Here is a 14,673-nt window from a genome sequence, read left to right as displayed (position 1 = left end):
TCCTCTACCACTGTCTTCCTCAAAAACATGCCTCTTAAGGACACCTGCAGGGTGGTCTCATGGTCTTCCAGCAACGCCGTCACACAACATTATGCTCTTTCCTCTTCAATCACTTTCTCAATGCAAGTGAGACAGGTATTTCTGTCCACTACTATCTAAAAAAGCTAATCGTACATAAATCCATGGGCCTGGACCTAATTCATACAAGGGTTCTGAGGGAGTTGGCATATGTCTTGGACGAGCCCTTGGCCATTATCTTTGAAAAGTTGTGGAGATCAGGAGAGATCCCAGATGATTGGAAAAAGGAAAATGTAGTGCCCATCTTTAAAAAAAGGGAAGAACGATGATCCAAGGAACTATAGGCTGGTCAGTCTTACATCAGTACCTGGAAAAATCATGGAGGGGCTCCTCAAGGAAGTCATTTTGAGGCACTTGGAGGAGGGGAAAGTGATCAGGAATAGTCAGCCTGTATTCATGAAGGGCAAGTCATGCCAGACCAACCTGATTAGTTTCTACGATGAGATAACTGGCTGTGTGGATAGGGGAAAATCAATGGATGTAATTTATCTTGACTTTAGCAAAACTTTTGATATGGTCTCCCACAATATTCTTGTCAGCAAGTTAAAGGAATGTGGATTGGATAAATGGACGGTAAGATGGATAGAAAGCTGGCCAGAAGGTCAGAACCAGCGTGTAGTGATCAACGGCTTGATCTCAGGATGGTGGTCAGTTTCTAGTGGAGTGCCCCAAGGTTTGGTTCTGGGTCCTGTTCTGTTCAACATATTTATCAATGGCCTGGATGAGGGGTTGGATTGCACCCTCAGCAAGTTTGCAGATGACACTAAGCTAGGGGGAGAGGTAGATACTCTGGAGGGTAGGGATAGGGTCCAGAGTGACTTAGACAAATTAGAAGACTGGGCCACAAGAAATCTGATGAGGTTCAATAAGGATAAGTGCAGAGTCCTGCACCTGGGCGGGAAGAATCCCAACCATTGTTACAGACTGGGGTCCAACTGGCTCGGTAGTAGTTTTGCAGGAAAGGACCTGGTAGTTGTAGTGGATGAGAAGCTGGACATGAGTCAACAGTGTGCCGTAGTAGCCAAGAAGGCTAATGGCATATTAGGTTGCATCAAGAGGAGCATTGCCAGTAGATCCAGAGAAGGGGTTGTTCCTCTTTATTCGGCTTTGGTGAGGCCGCATCTGGAGTACTGTCTCAAGTTCTGAGCCCTCAATTATAGGAAGGATGTGGACACACTGGAGAAAGTACAGAGGAGGGTGACCAAAATAATTAGGTGGCCGGAGCATATGACCTATGAAGAAAGGTTGAGGGAATTGGGTTTGTTTAGTCTGCAGAGGAGAAGACTGAGGGGGGACTTGATAACAGCCTTCAACTTACTGAAGGAAGGTTATGAAGAGGCTGGAGAGAGGCTGTTCACAGTAGTCACTGATGGCAGAACATGGAACAATGGTCTGAAGTAGCAGTTGGGAAGGTCCAGATTGAACATTAGGAAAAACTTTTTCACTAGGAGAGTGGTGGAGCATTGGAATTGTCTACCCAGGGAAGTAGTGGAGTCTCCATCCTTGAAGGTGTTAAAGTCTCGCCTCGACAAAGCCCTGGCTGGGCTGATCTGATGGGTTTGGTCCTGCCTAGGGCAGGGAGCTGCACTTGATGGCTTTTTTAGGTCTCTTCCAGCTCTATTGTTCTATGATTCTGTGACTGTAATTATCACTGGGCTGCAAACCCACCTGTAAGGAATGACTACTGCTTTATAGTCACCCAGAGTGGAGCACCAATGGGGACACTACTCAAAGAGGAAGTTACTCACATTAATGAAAGTTCTTTGGGATGTATCCCCCTGTGGGTGCTCCACTACCCTCCCTCCTTCCACTGCATTGGAGCCCACTGCTCTATTAGCATGGATAGACACGGAATGGAGGGGTCTTGCACGTGTGCCAGAGAGTACGAGGAGGCACTACAATGCATGCGTGCCACAGGAAACTACAGCTAATGAAGAATCTCTGATCCCCAGTGCAAGGACACACTGACACCACGAGTGAAACTCCAAGTGGAGCACCCGTGGGGATACAGATCTCAAAGAACCAACATTGCTGCACAAAGTGAATAACTTACTCTTACAGCAGCCCAGCTTGCCACCCACATCTACTTCTACTAGTTCCTTCCTATTTGTGAGTAGCAGATCAAGCTGCAGATGGCCCCTGGTCAGTTTCTTCAGCACTTAAACCAGGAAGATATCCCCAACATTCTCCAAAAATTTCCTGGATTATCTGTTTACTGTTGTATTGGTCTCCCAACAGATATCAGGGTGATTAAAGAGAACCAGGGCCTCCAGCTAATGGTTGTTCTCGCCTCCCAGGTGGTTAAAAATCAAATTTCTTCTTCGAGTAGTGTCCCTCTGGGTGTCAGTGTGTCCTTGGGCCAGCATGCAAAGAATCTTGTATAGCTGTGATTTCCTGTGCCATGCATGTGCAGGAGCACCCTCCTTGTGCTATTTGGCACATGTGCAGCGCGGGATCCTTAGTTCCTTCTTTACCATCCTCAGCTGTAGACAGATCTTCATCCTCTTTGCAGAACAGAAGTTAGATAGTTAGTGTTTTTATATAGTTTCCCATTCTCCAAGTTGTTTTCCAAGTCCACTTCACTGTTTAAAAATATATAATATATATAGTTTAGTTTAAGCTTTCGTTGCTGCATCACCACCATACCAGGCTCGCCTGGCTTCAAGTGGTTTGAGACTTGCAGGAAAGCTATGCTGGTTTCCGATGGCCATGCTTCCTGTATTAAGTTCCTGGGTGAGGATCATCAGACTCAGTCCTGTGTGCACTGTTCCAGCTTCACTGCGAGGGCTCGAAAAGATCGAGCCAATAAACTTAAAACCTACTTGTATGAGACGTCTCTCTAGCCGGCAGCCCCTGAGCAACCACCTGCTAAGCACTCAGTGCCAAAGCCCAAACATGTAGACTCTAAGCCTCCCTGTGACTCAGCTAGCACCTCTCCTGCTCCAGATGTATCCCCAGCACGTTCCGGGCCTCCAAAGCAGTCATCACAGGCTGTGCCAGTGAGAAAATCTGTGATGAATTCACCAGCACAGTCCATGACAGCGCCACCTAAGAGGGCATTTTCTGAGCTGAGCCACAAGCATTCAGCACTCCTGATGCCATTGGCACTGTTGGCTCCTCTGGTTCTCACCACACTGACATCTGGGTAGAAATGGTCATCAGTTACTGTGACCCCGCCCTCAGCACTGGACTCCAACCATAGGCAACACCACTCAAAGTCACTGCGCCACCTGTATGAGACGCAAACCTGGGCACCATGGAGAACTAAATCTGCAGCTCCACCTCACTCCCATGTGGAGTCCTTGACAGCACTGAAACAGTGCTGGACCGATGTGCCATCGGAGCTGCCTGCACCAGGGCACTCTGCAGGGTCCAAGAAAAGAGACAGCAGCTTGTCGGACAAAGCAGCTCTCCCATGGCACCAACAGCCTTGCTGCTCCTGTCTTAGCACTGAGGTTCATCAAGAGGATCAAATGACCAACCCCTTACTCTGGGAAGAGATGGCTCTGACTGCCCTAGCACCTTCTCCTTCCAGCACTCAAGCCCAACACACTGCATGACAGGGCATTCTGCCTGCTATGGCATACCCTCTTCCATCTTCTCCGTGGTTAACACACCACTACTCTCACCACCACCAGGCAGGGGAGTGGTCTTCATGACAGGCACAGTCTTCCCATTCTTACACCCAGTCAGCACTGTCCAAGATGTCAGGGGACCATCCTCTATTGCCATGTCCATCCACCTTGCCACCATATCAACCATCTCAGCACTCTGGTACCGAGCACTCCCTATCGAAAGGGGGACGGGACTCATCACTCCACCCGTCCTCATCCTCACCTGATGAGGCTGTGCTGTCAGTGTCATCCCCCTCCCAAAGATGACACCAGGACCTCTTTTATAGGTTGGCCCAGGCCCAAGACAAAGACTTATACAAGGTGTCAGTTAAACAGCATAGGCTCCTGAATGCACTGCAATCTCCTGCTTCATCCAGGGCGGTACTCCCCATGGGTGAAGCCATAATGTACTCTACCAGCATCCAATGGCAAACACCAGCCTCCATCTCTGCCACAAACAAAAGGGTGGACAAAAAGTACTTTGTTGCCTCCAAAGATGCGGAGATTTTATTTACACACCCACACCCTAACTCTTAGGGTGGTGGAAGCAGTTCACAGTAAAACGAAGTCTTTCTGTTCTACCCACAAGTACAAAGCCAGCAAAAAGTAGGACATAATAGGGTGTAAAGGTACGCTCTTCCTATGCACAGCTAACTATGCAGCTGTGCTAGCCAACTACGACTATCCAATCTACTTCAAACTCCAGGATTTGGTTCTGGTGCTGCCAGAACACCAACGCCAGGCCCTTGTCAGTGTCATTTGTGAGGGGCACACCATTGCTGGTATGGCAGAGCAGTCCATGATGGACATCACAGACACAGCGGCTCAGGTCATGGCATCCACTGTGATCATACATCACATGTCCTGGCTCCATTCCTCAGGAGTCCCCGAAGAGTTGCAACAGAAAGTGGAGGACTTTCCCTTTTTAATAGACATCTCTTTGCTGAGAAAACTACCTATGTCCTCCACTCTATGAAGGACTCCAGAACCATGCTGCAGACAGTTGGCATGTATTCCTCTCTGGTCAAACGGGCGTGCTTCTCTTCTTATCGGTGACCAAGAGAGCACTCCTAGCAGCATCAGCAACATGCCCGCTTTGAGCAGCGCCAAGGGCACCGACCTCAATGATGATGCTCTGGAAGGCAGCAACACCAACAGTCCTTGGTGTTGCACCTGCAGCCACAAAAGCAACAATTTTGAAAGCATGGTCAAGAGTCTGGAAGATCGTTTGGCTCAGACCAATGCATTTGCAAACCAACCTTTCCATCATCACCTCCTCCCTTTTTTACATAGCTGGCAGGCCATCACCACGGACAAGTGGATCCTGGAACTGGTGTCCCAGGGGTATTCCATCCCTTTCACTTCCACGCTCCACGCCCACCCTGCTATTCTGTCCCTCTTCAGGGACCCTTATCACAAACATTTTTTCAAGCAGGAGGTTCAGAATCTCCCCTGCTTGGAGCCATCCAACTGGTTCCCATGGCATTTCAGGGCAGGAGGTTATACTCCACTTACTTTCTCACTCAGAGGAAAAATGGGGAATGGAGACCAATCCTGTTTCTAAGGAGGCTCAACAAATATGTCCTTCACCAATGTTTCAGGATGGCAACTCTCGCTACCGTTATCCCAGCCTTGGACAAAAACGATTGGCTCACAGCGCTCGACCTACAAGATGCCTATTTTCGTATCACCATCCATCCAGCACACAGACTTTTCCTCCACTTCACGGTTGGACCCCACCATTACCAGTATCATGTTCTCATTTTCAAGGTCTCCACCATGCCCAGGGTGTTCTCCAAGACTCTGGCAGTGGTAGCTGCATACTTGTGTCAACAGGGGTCATCATCATCCCCTACCTGTATGACTGCCTCCTCAAGGGCCTGTCATTCACCAAAACACAACATATGGTGCATGCCCATATGGAACTTTTGCTCAATCTCGGCTTCCACGTAAATTACAACAAGTTCACGCTGTAATCCACACAGTCTCTGGAGTTTATAGGAGCACACGTAAACATTGTCACTGCTAAGGCACTGCCTGTTCAACAATTCTGCTTCTTGTGCGACTTGATTGAGGTGGCACATTTCTCATCCAGGGTCACAGTTCACACCTGCCTTCCGCTGCTGGGGCCTATGGCTGCTACCACCCATGTGATCAAGCTGGCCAGGCACCACATGCTCTCTTTTCAAGCATGGCTGGCCTCTCGTTACACCCCAGCCAGGGACACTCTGTCCAAGTCTATGGCTATTCCACCATGTGTCCTTGTGTCACTCCAGCGGTGGACTTGCATAGGTAATGCCCTCGCCAGTGTGCCTTTTCATGAACAGCCACTATTCATTACCAATACTATATACCTCTCTTTTGGGCTCAGGGGCCTATCTGGGCTCCTGCATGGTGCAAGGCGAAAGGTCATTCAGTGAATGGACACTCCATATCAACTTTCTGGAGCTTTGGGCAGTTTGTTGCACATGCAAACATTTCCAATGGTTCCTGGACCACAGGTTGGTCAACATTCTTACTGACAATACCGCTTGCATGTATTACATCAACTGCCAAAGTGGAGTCTGGTCCCTGTCCCTGTACCGGAATGCAGAAGCCTTAAAGCTGTGGACCTGAAGCATTCATTATCAGGTCACCTCCGTTGCCATCTACCTCCCTGGTGTACTGAATGTGACGGTGGATGCCCTCAGTTGATTGTTGAGTGACCATCATGAGTAGAAAATCAACAGAGTTCCTCAACCAAGTGTTTTGCCTCTGGGGCCAGCCCTACGTGGACCTGTTCACAATCCGCCTCAACAGGAAATGTCACGAATACTGTTCTGGGGCAGGCCTTGGGAAGCATTCTCAGTCTAAGGGATGCCTTTGCCTTCAAATGGGACGCGCCCCTCCTTTACGCATTCCTTTACCTTCCCTAATCAGAAACTATTAGTCATGGTCAGGAAAGACTGGGCCCGCCTCATCCTGGTAGCCAGAGCATAGTCCAGACAAACTTGATACCTTACCTCTTTCAGACGTCAGTAGTGGTTTCTTATCCCTTCCCTCCTTGCACATCCTTCTGTCTCAGGACTTTGGCTGCACTGTCTCCATCCTGACCCTCTCAAGCTATACCTTCCTGCATGGTTCCTTCATGGCTCCAAAATGCTGAAAGTCTGTGCTCCATGGAGGCAAAGAAAGTTCTTGTCAACAGCAGACACGAATCAATGCACAAATCCTACCTCTACAAGTAGCGGCTGTTTTCTCATTGGATGGATGCTCATCATTCCATGCCTCCTCAAGCTGTGCCCCTTTCTGTCCGCCTGGACTACCTACTTCACCTACGTGAGTCAGTCCTAAGCCTTAGCACAGCCTGCGTGCACAACACAGCACTGGCAGCGTTCCAGCAGATGATGGATACTTGTTCCTCACCCATCCCATTATCAAATGTTTTCTTATGGGCCTCCAAAACGCTTTTCTGCCAGTTTGCTCCCTGGTCCCTGTTTGGGACTTTAACCATGTACTTCATTGCCTCACAAAACTGACTTTCAAACCCCTGGCAACATGTTCCTGTCTGCACCTGTATAGGAAGGTCTCATTTCTAGTGGCCATCACGTCAGCCAGGAGCTCTGGGGAACTTGCCGCCCTTATGGCCGAGCCCCCTCCCCCCCACCAACATTGTCTTTACTAAAGATAAAGTCACCCTTCGACCTCATCCCAGCTTTCTCCTGAAAGTGTCTTCTCCATTCTACAACAGTGAACTTATCCACTTACCGACATTTTTCCCAGAGCTTCACTCTGACCCTATGCACACAGCATGGCACACCCTGGATGTCCGCTGCACCTTGGCCTTCTGTATTCATAGAATCAGATCTGGAAGGGACCTCAGTGGGTCATCTAGTCCAGCCCCCTGCTTCAAGCACGATCAACCCCAACTAAGTCATCACAGCCAGGACCTTGTCAAGCTGGGACTTAAAAGCCTCTAGGGATGGAGAATCTACCACCTCTCTTGGCAACTCATTCCAGTGCTCCACCACCCTCCTGGGGAAGTAGTTTTTGTGAATATCCAACCTACACCTCTCCCTCTGCAACTTCAGATCATTGCTCCTTGTTCTGCTATCTGACACCCCTGAGAACAGTTTCTCACCCTCCTCTTTAGAGCTCCCCTTCAGGAAGTTGAAGGCTGCTATTAAATCACCCCTCAGTCTTCTCTTCTGTAAACTAAACAAGCTCAGATCCCTCAGCCGCTCCTCATAGGTCATGTGCTCCAGCCCCTTAATCATTTCTGTTGACCTCTGTTGAACCTGCTCCAGCACATCCACATCCTTTTTATACTGGGGGGCCCAAAACTGGACACAGTATTCCAGATGTGGCCTCACCAGTGCCAAATAAAGGGGAACAACCACTTCTCTAGATCTGCTCGAAATGCTCCTCCTAATGCACCCTAGTATGCTGTTAGCCTTCTTGGCTAAAAGAGCACAATGTTTACTCATCTCTAGCCTTTCATTCACCATAACCCCTAGGTCCCTTTCTACTGTACTGCTGCTTAGCCATTTGGTCCCCAGCCTATAACAATGCTTTGCATTGACCATACAAAGCCTTGGTGCAAGTCTCTGAGACTTTTTGTCTTTTGCAGAGCGATCTAAGGGCTCTCCTGTTTCCACTAAATGGATCTCCAAATGGATTTCCTTCTGTATTCACACTTATTACACAATCCACTGCAGGGAGCTCCAAGGAGCTGTCACTGCCCACTCAACCCGGGCAGAGTCCTCTACTACTGCCTTTCTCAAAAATGTGCCTCTGATGGACATTTGCAAGGCAGCCATGTGGTCTTTCAGTGATACGTTTGCTATACATTTTGCTCTTTTGTCTTCCGTCGCTTCCTCCAGTCAAGTGGGACAAACAGTGTTGTCTACCGTGGTAGTTACTGAGCTACATACCCACCTCCCTTCTGCAACTACTGCTTTAAAGTCACCCAGAGTGGGGCTCCCTTGGGGACACTACTCGAAGAAGAAGAGGAAGTTACTCTCCTTGTGCAGTAACAATGGGTAACAAAGCAGTAACTTTTGAGATGTGTACCCCCTTGGGTGCTTCACTTCCCTCCCTCCTTCCCCTGCTTTGGAGCATCCTGCTCTAATTGTTAGGTAGAGAAGGAATGGAGGAGCTTGTGCTGTGTGCATGCCAGAGAGCACAAAGATGCACTACTGCACATGCATGGTGTGGGAAACCACAACTATATAAGAATTGCTGAGCACCGGCGCAAGGACAGATCAACACCCAGAGTAGAGCATCCATGGGGACACACATCTTAAAGAACCATTGTTACAGCACAAGGTGAGTGATTTCCTCTTCTGGCTGATATTAATTCATAGCCAATTTATACCTGTTTGTTCTTATGTCAACACTGTATTTTCTCTTGTGTTCTTGTTTGGCCCCAGCGTTTACCTCACCCCAGAATATTTATAGAGGAGAGTCATATTGCCTGTGAGCCTTTGTTTTACCTCTGTTTTAAAACTTATATTTCTATCTTCCAAAGTCCTTTCCAGCTGATAAGCAGCCCCCAGTTGTAGTAATTTTTTTTAGTCCCAAAGTGCAGGACTTTGCATTATTATATTTTGTGCCGCTTCTGTTGCTTCAGACCTCATGATTACCCGATGTCTAATATTCTGATCCTCTTCTGTATTGATGAGGACTCCCAACTTTTTGTCATCAACAAATTTCATGAAAACACTCCTACTTTTTGTGCCAAGGTCATTTAATGATACTAAATTATCACTTCCCTTACAGAGCTGTCAGGAAACGGGATGACCCATTTGGAGGAATACAACTGATCATTTGTGGGGACTTCTTACAACTTCCACCAGTCAGCAAAGGCAATGAGGAAACCAAGTTCTGCTTTCAGGTGTCAAGCCGTCCCTACCCACAACTTCAGACTTTGTTTGTGTCTGTCTTCTAATGAATAAATAACTTACTCACAGGCAAAGAGCTGGAGGAAATGCATCCAGGTGAACATGGAGCTGACAGAAGTGCAGAGACAGACTGATAAGAGCTTCATCTCACTCTTGTGTGCAATCCGCCTGGGCAGGTGAGGAGGAACCTCTTCCCCCTCACATACACACTTATCATGGATGGTTTCATGCAAGGGCTATCACTTGGCTACCTCTCCCGCATTTCTAAAGGTATTCTAGCTGGGTAGATGGCTGCTATGGGTCTGGACACAGCTTTGCATTAACCACTGCCAAGGCCCACAGCTTCTTAACTCCTTCTCTAACTAACAATAGATCATAATACTAGTTGTTTCTTGCCCAGTTGTGGAGGCTGCCTTCACTGTGACTGTTTGTAGTCTCTCCTCCTTTGTGTTCCTTTGGCCACTGTGCTGATCGCTGATGGATCTAATGGTCAGGGAACATATAAACAACATGGCAATGCTGGTATAAAATCAACAAATGAAACTTGATATTCAATACCTTGGAAATTAACCCTACACCTGGAAGTGTCCTTTCCTGTCTCTGTGTAAGGTTGTCTTGGTAATGAGTTGTTGTAACAGGGGGCTAGCACAGGCCTTGAAGGATTGGATGGTGGGGGCCAGAATGAGCTTTTCACGTGCACCCACCTTGTGAATAAATCATAGCAGTAGTATCTTGTGAAATCCCCATGTGAATACTTTCAGTGACACTGTTAAGTCTCAGAGGGGTAGCCGAGTTAGTCTCTATCTACAGAAACAATGGGGACTCTGAGAATGTTGTTTGTTGCCATCTCTTACAGCTACATCAGGGTTGCTAGGAGCTTGATAGGAGCATTAGAGTAGATCTAGCAGTCAGCATTGGTCTGAAACAACACCATGGCCTGTTTATATTTGTGCTCCACTAGAACTTCTCCCAGAGAAGCTCCTTTAATGCAGTGATGGGAGACCTCACAAATCTTGATATAAGGTCATGAGGGGGAGGGGCAGAGGTGGGGGTGAGCAGGACTTGTATAAACAAGCTGCAATTACAGTAAACCCTCAAAATGTGCGATTTTTGAGTTGTGCTTAACTTGCATTAATGACAGTTAAGCACAACTCAAAATACCACTCCCCCCAGCCCTGACTCAACCCCCTGTGGCCCAGCTCACCACCACCACCCCTGTGTGGCTCCAGCTCACAACCCCCCATGGCTCAACTCACCACCCCTGTGTGTGGTTCTGGCTCAGCCTCTCTGCTCTGGTTCAACCCCCCCACGTGCGGCTCCCGCTTACCCCCGAACCCTCACTCGCAGCTCCAGCTGAACTCCACCCTCCACCCATACCTCCCCTGCAGCCCTAACCCACCCTGGGCTTAACTCTCCCCAGCTGCCACCCCAACATCAGGACTTACTTTTTAAAAGGAGCTTCAGGTGCTCCTGCTGCTTCCACCAGGGAAAAAAGCCTCCCCACGCTGACTTATACAAAATTTGACTTATGTGAGGCTGCTTGGGAACACAACCCTTGTATAACTCGAGGGGCTACTGTACTCCTATTCCAGTTGTAACAGCTGCTCTCTGGGGTTTGCCTAGGATGTACTATAGATGTCACTGTTTTTGGCTTGAGATTTCCTTTTTGAAAATTTCTCAACCTTTGTTTCTTGTTATGTTACCTATTTACCATCTACCATTCTCCACCAGGTGCACAGAAGATGTCACCAGGCAGCTAATGCAAACAGCTACTAACAGAGTTGAGAGAGATGGGATCCTTGCAACTCGTCTCTGCACCCACAAGGATGATGTTGAACTAACAAATGAGAGGCGATTGCAACAGTTACCAGGTGAACTCATTGGGGGAAAAAGAGCTGTTCATTTCAGTAGAAGGAGTGGACACCATAGATGATGGGCAATAGAGAGTTGGCATTGTGGTGCTCAAACTGCTCTAATCACAACCTCTTCCAGCTGGCATCATGGGATTATTGTAGGGTCAAACCTCCTTTGACCAGCTGGCTGCCATACTAATGGAAGGCAGATATGCTGGGCTCTGGGTAACAGTTTCCCCTTCCCTGAGTAAGTTGGGGTGATCCTAGTGCCACACAATTAGCCTACTATTTCTGGCAAGTTCTTAAGCAGTGCACCTGTAACCAATTAAAGCCTGTTGGGGGTTTGTTTGAAAGGTCTCCCTGCTGGGAGGGCAGGAGCCTAAGGCCTGAGACTGAAGTGGTGTACCATGTGAGAGCTGAGTATTGTGAGTAAGCCAGAATATGGTAGAGGAGAGGAAAGGTACTGGGAGGGAGTGTTTTGGGAAGTGGCCCATGGAAGAAGCTGCCAGACTTGGAGCAGGGGAAACCCTGTCTGTCACTGCTGCCTTAGGATACCTGGGATGGAACCCTGGAGTAGAAGCCTGGCCCAGGTTCCTCCCAACCTTTCTCCTGAGAGGGGAAACCAGGACAACAGAAGAGTTTTTCATCCCAAACTGTGAACTAGCCAGTTGGTGAGGGCAGCTCACTAGGCTGTGATCTTTGCCTCCAGCCAAGGGAAAGAGGCTGTGTAGAGGGTGACAATGAGCCTTTGAGGCAAACGCTATGTGCCAGAAGCCAAATCTCAGGACTCTGGGGGCACTGCACTATGTGATATTTGCATAAACTATGCCTAAAAAATGTTATCGGGTTATGTACTTGTCAAACTGTAGACTAGACCTGCCTCCTCATATCAATAATTTGTGCTATTCCTAGTCTCCCCTCCCATCCAATACCTTCTTCAGGGCCTATGTCTGCCTGTCCTTCACTTGTCCTACTGTCCCATGCCCTCAAGCCTTCTCCAGCACATGCACGCACAAAAGTAGGGATGCACATAGCTGCAGAAACACAGACACTGAAATCAGTTCTGCTTGGGAAGACTCGGCTAGGGAGCTGCCCAGCATTCACATGTACAAGTGTCTAGGGACCAAATCCAAAGATGTATTGTCTTGCACTGCAGAGAGAGCTATATAATGCAAGCTCATGAAATTCACCCCCCTCTCTGTGTGGAGGAAGATATGCACAGCTGTTTTTGCTCCCTGGTAGCTATGAATTTCACATACTCATTTTAGAGAAAACAACAATAAATTTAACTACAAAAGAGAGATTTAAATGGTAGGATACATTTTGGGCTTTTTTTGTATGCCAGACACCTATTCAAAGTGCAGTATTTCTCTCCCCCTCTTTAACCTTGGTTTCTTAAATGTTTCCAGCAGTCTTCCCGGGTGGGGCTTCAGTGAAGAAAGCTTAGATTAACCCCTTACCTCCCTTTGATAGGACTTACATATGGCTAGTTTTTCAAGTGCTTACTCCATATCCGTTCAATGCAACTGTCTGTGCTAGCCACAGGCACTGGTGCTGAAAGCTTTTCTCTCAGCAATATCTGCAGGGGACCAGAGGCAGAGGGGCATTCATATGCTGTGCTATATAGGACACTGGTGGATTCTCCTTAAGTTCTTTCTTGCCCCCAGTGACAGTACTTGGAAATGCAGTGCTACAGCCCTTGCTGTTGCTTTCTTACACTTGGAAATAAATTCGAAGTTATTCAAGTCAACTTTTTAATACTAGATTTTATGAAGTCAAAGTTGAGTGTCTACATCTGCTCACAAAGTTGACTTAGTATGTCCCCATTAGATTGCTTAAGTTTGACTGTGGCAGCAGTGCATTGTAGGCATCTATTCTACAGTCCCTGCATCCTCATTGAATTTTGGAATTCTGTGCCAGTGTCTCCTGGAGAAAAAAGTCACTGTGAGTGGTTCTGGGTGTCTGATGTGATCATCCCAAAATGCATTTCCCTCGCTTCCTGCTGATAAGAAATGGCCAAGGGAATTTTCATGCCATTTTTACATTGACTGACACAAGCCATTACAAGTGATAACATGGATCTGGAGATGCTTCAATGTTTGTTGCAGTGTATTGTGATGACTTCTCACACTGTTATGCAGTGTATTCTGAATTTAATGCCCAGGAAAAATGAATAGATTGAGGCAGGGGGATTGGGAGAGGAGGAACACGGAGTTGTTGACAGCACTGGAATCATTGTACACCATGGAGTGCTGATTCCAGACCTGCAGAACCAGCTCATACTGGTGGGACTGCATCGTTTTGCAGGCATGGGACAATCAGCAGTGGCTGCAAAATTTCTGCATGCATAAGGCCACTTTCATGGACCTTTGTGAATTGCTGTCTCCCACCTTGAAGTGCCGTGATAACAGACCAAGACCTGCTTTTGCAGTTGAGAAGTGTGTGGTAATTGCTCTGTGGAAGTTTGCACTATCAGACAGCTCCTGGTCAGTGGGCAAATCTACAATGGGGACTTTGTCATCCAGGTAGCCAAGGCAATTGTTAACCTTCTTCTGCAAAAGAACAGTGACTTTGGGAAATGTACAGGATGGTGGGGCCATAGATGGAACTCACATCCCCATCCTGGCATGGGACCACAAAGCCTCAGAGTACATTAATGGCAAGGGATACTTCTTCTTCGAGTGTCCCCGTGGGTGCTCCACAATAGGTGACGGGCTTGCCCGGCGCCGCAGATCGGATCTTCCAAGCAGTTTCTGCCGGACCGCGCATGCGCCGGCGCGCACCGCTCCCTTGCGCGCTCCTGGCCATGTGCGCGATCCGGTCCCCGCCAGTTCCTCTTAACCGCCGTCGGCTGCAGACGGAATCCGACTAGGCTAAGGCCAAATAGCGTATTCAACGACTTTATCTGTTTTCTTTAAAAGTTTTTCAGGTACTTAGGCTACTACGAGTTAGCCGGTTGTTATTTTGCAAAAAAAAAAACAAAACAAAAACAAACAACAACAAACAAACTACGAGCGGGACAGCTTCAGTCCAGTCCCAGTAACAAGCGCCGGAGGCCAGGAGCTATGGCCGTCAGCCCTCCTGCTGCGGCAGGCCATCGGACGGGGAAAACAGCACAAAGAAGGTGCTAAGTACCCGCTTAAAAACTCAAAGACTCACCAACAATGTCCTCTTCAGACTTTAAAAAATGTGAGTCCTGCCGAGATGCGATGCCAGCATCCGATGGGCACAGTCTATGCATAAGGT

General features: G+C 48.0%; 1 protein-coding gene across 1 annotated transcript in view; it reads left to right on the top strand.

Annotated features, from left to right (window-relative positions):
• Positions 1-14,673, top strand: part of PIF1 (PIF1 5'-to-3' DNA helicase) — a 118,251-nt gene that overhangs the window by 36,178 nt on the left and 67,400 nt on the right. The window contains exons 5-7 of the mRNA XM_075002974.1: positions 9,453-9,567; positions 9,644-9,750; positions 11,306-11,445. Of these exons, the coding sequence (XP_074859075.1) occupies positions 9,453-9,567; positions 9,644-9,750; positions 11,306-11,445 (362 nt within the window). The remainder of the gene's footprint in view (positions 1-9,452; positions 9,568-9,643; positions 9,751-11,305; positions 11,446-14,673) is intronic.

This window comes from Carettochelys insculpta, chromosome 9, assembly GCF_033958435.1.
Source record: "Carettochelys insculpta isolate YL-2023 chromosome 9, ASM3395843v1, whole genome shotgun sequence".
Lineage (NCBI taxonomy): Eukaryota > Metazoa > Chordata > Testudines > Carettochelyidae > Carettochelys > Carettochelys insculpta.
Note: the sequence above shows the minus strand (reverse complement) of the source record. Positions and strands in the feature narration are given on the sequence as shown.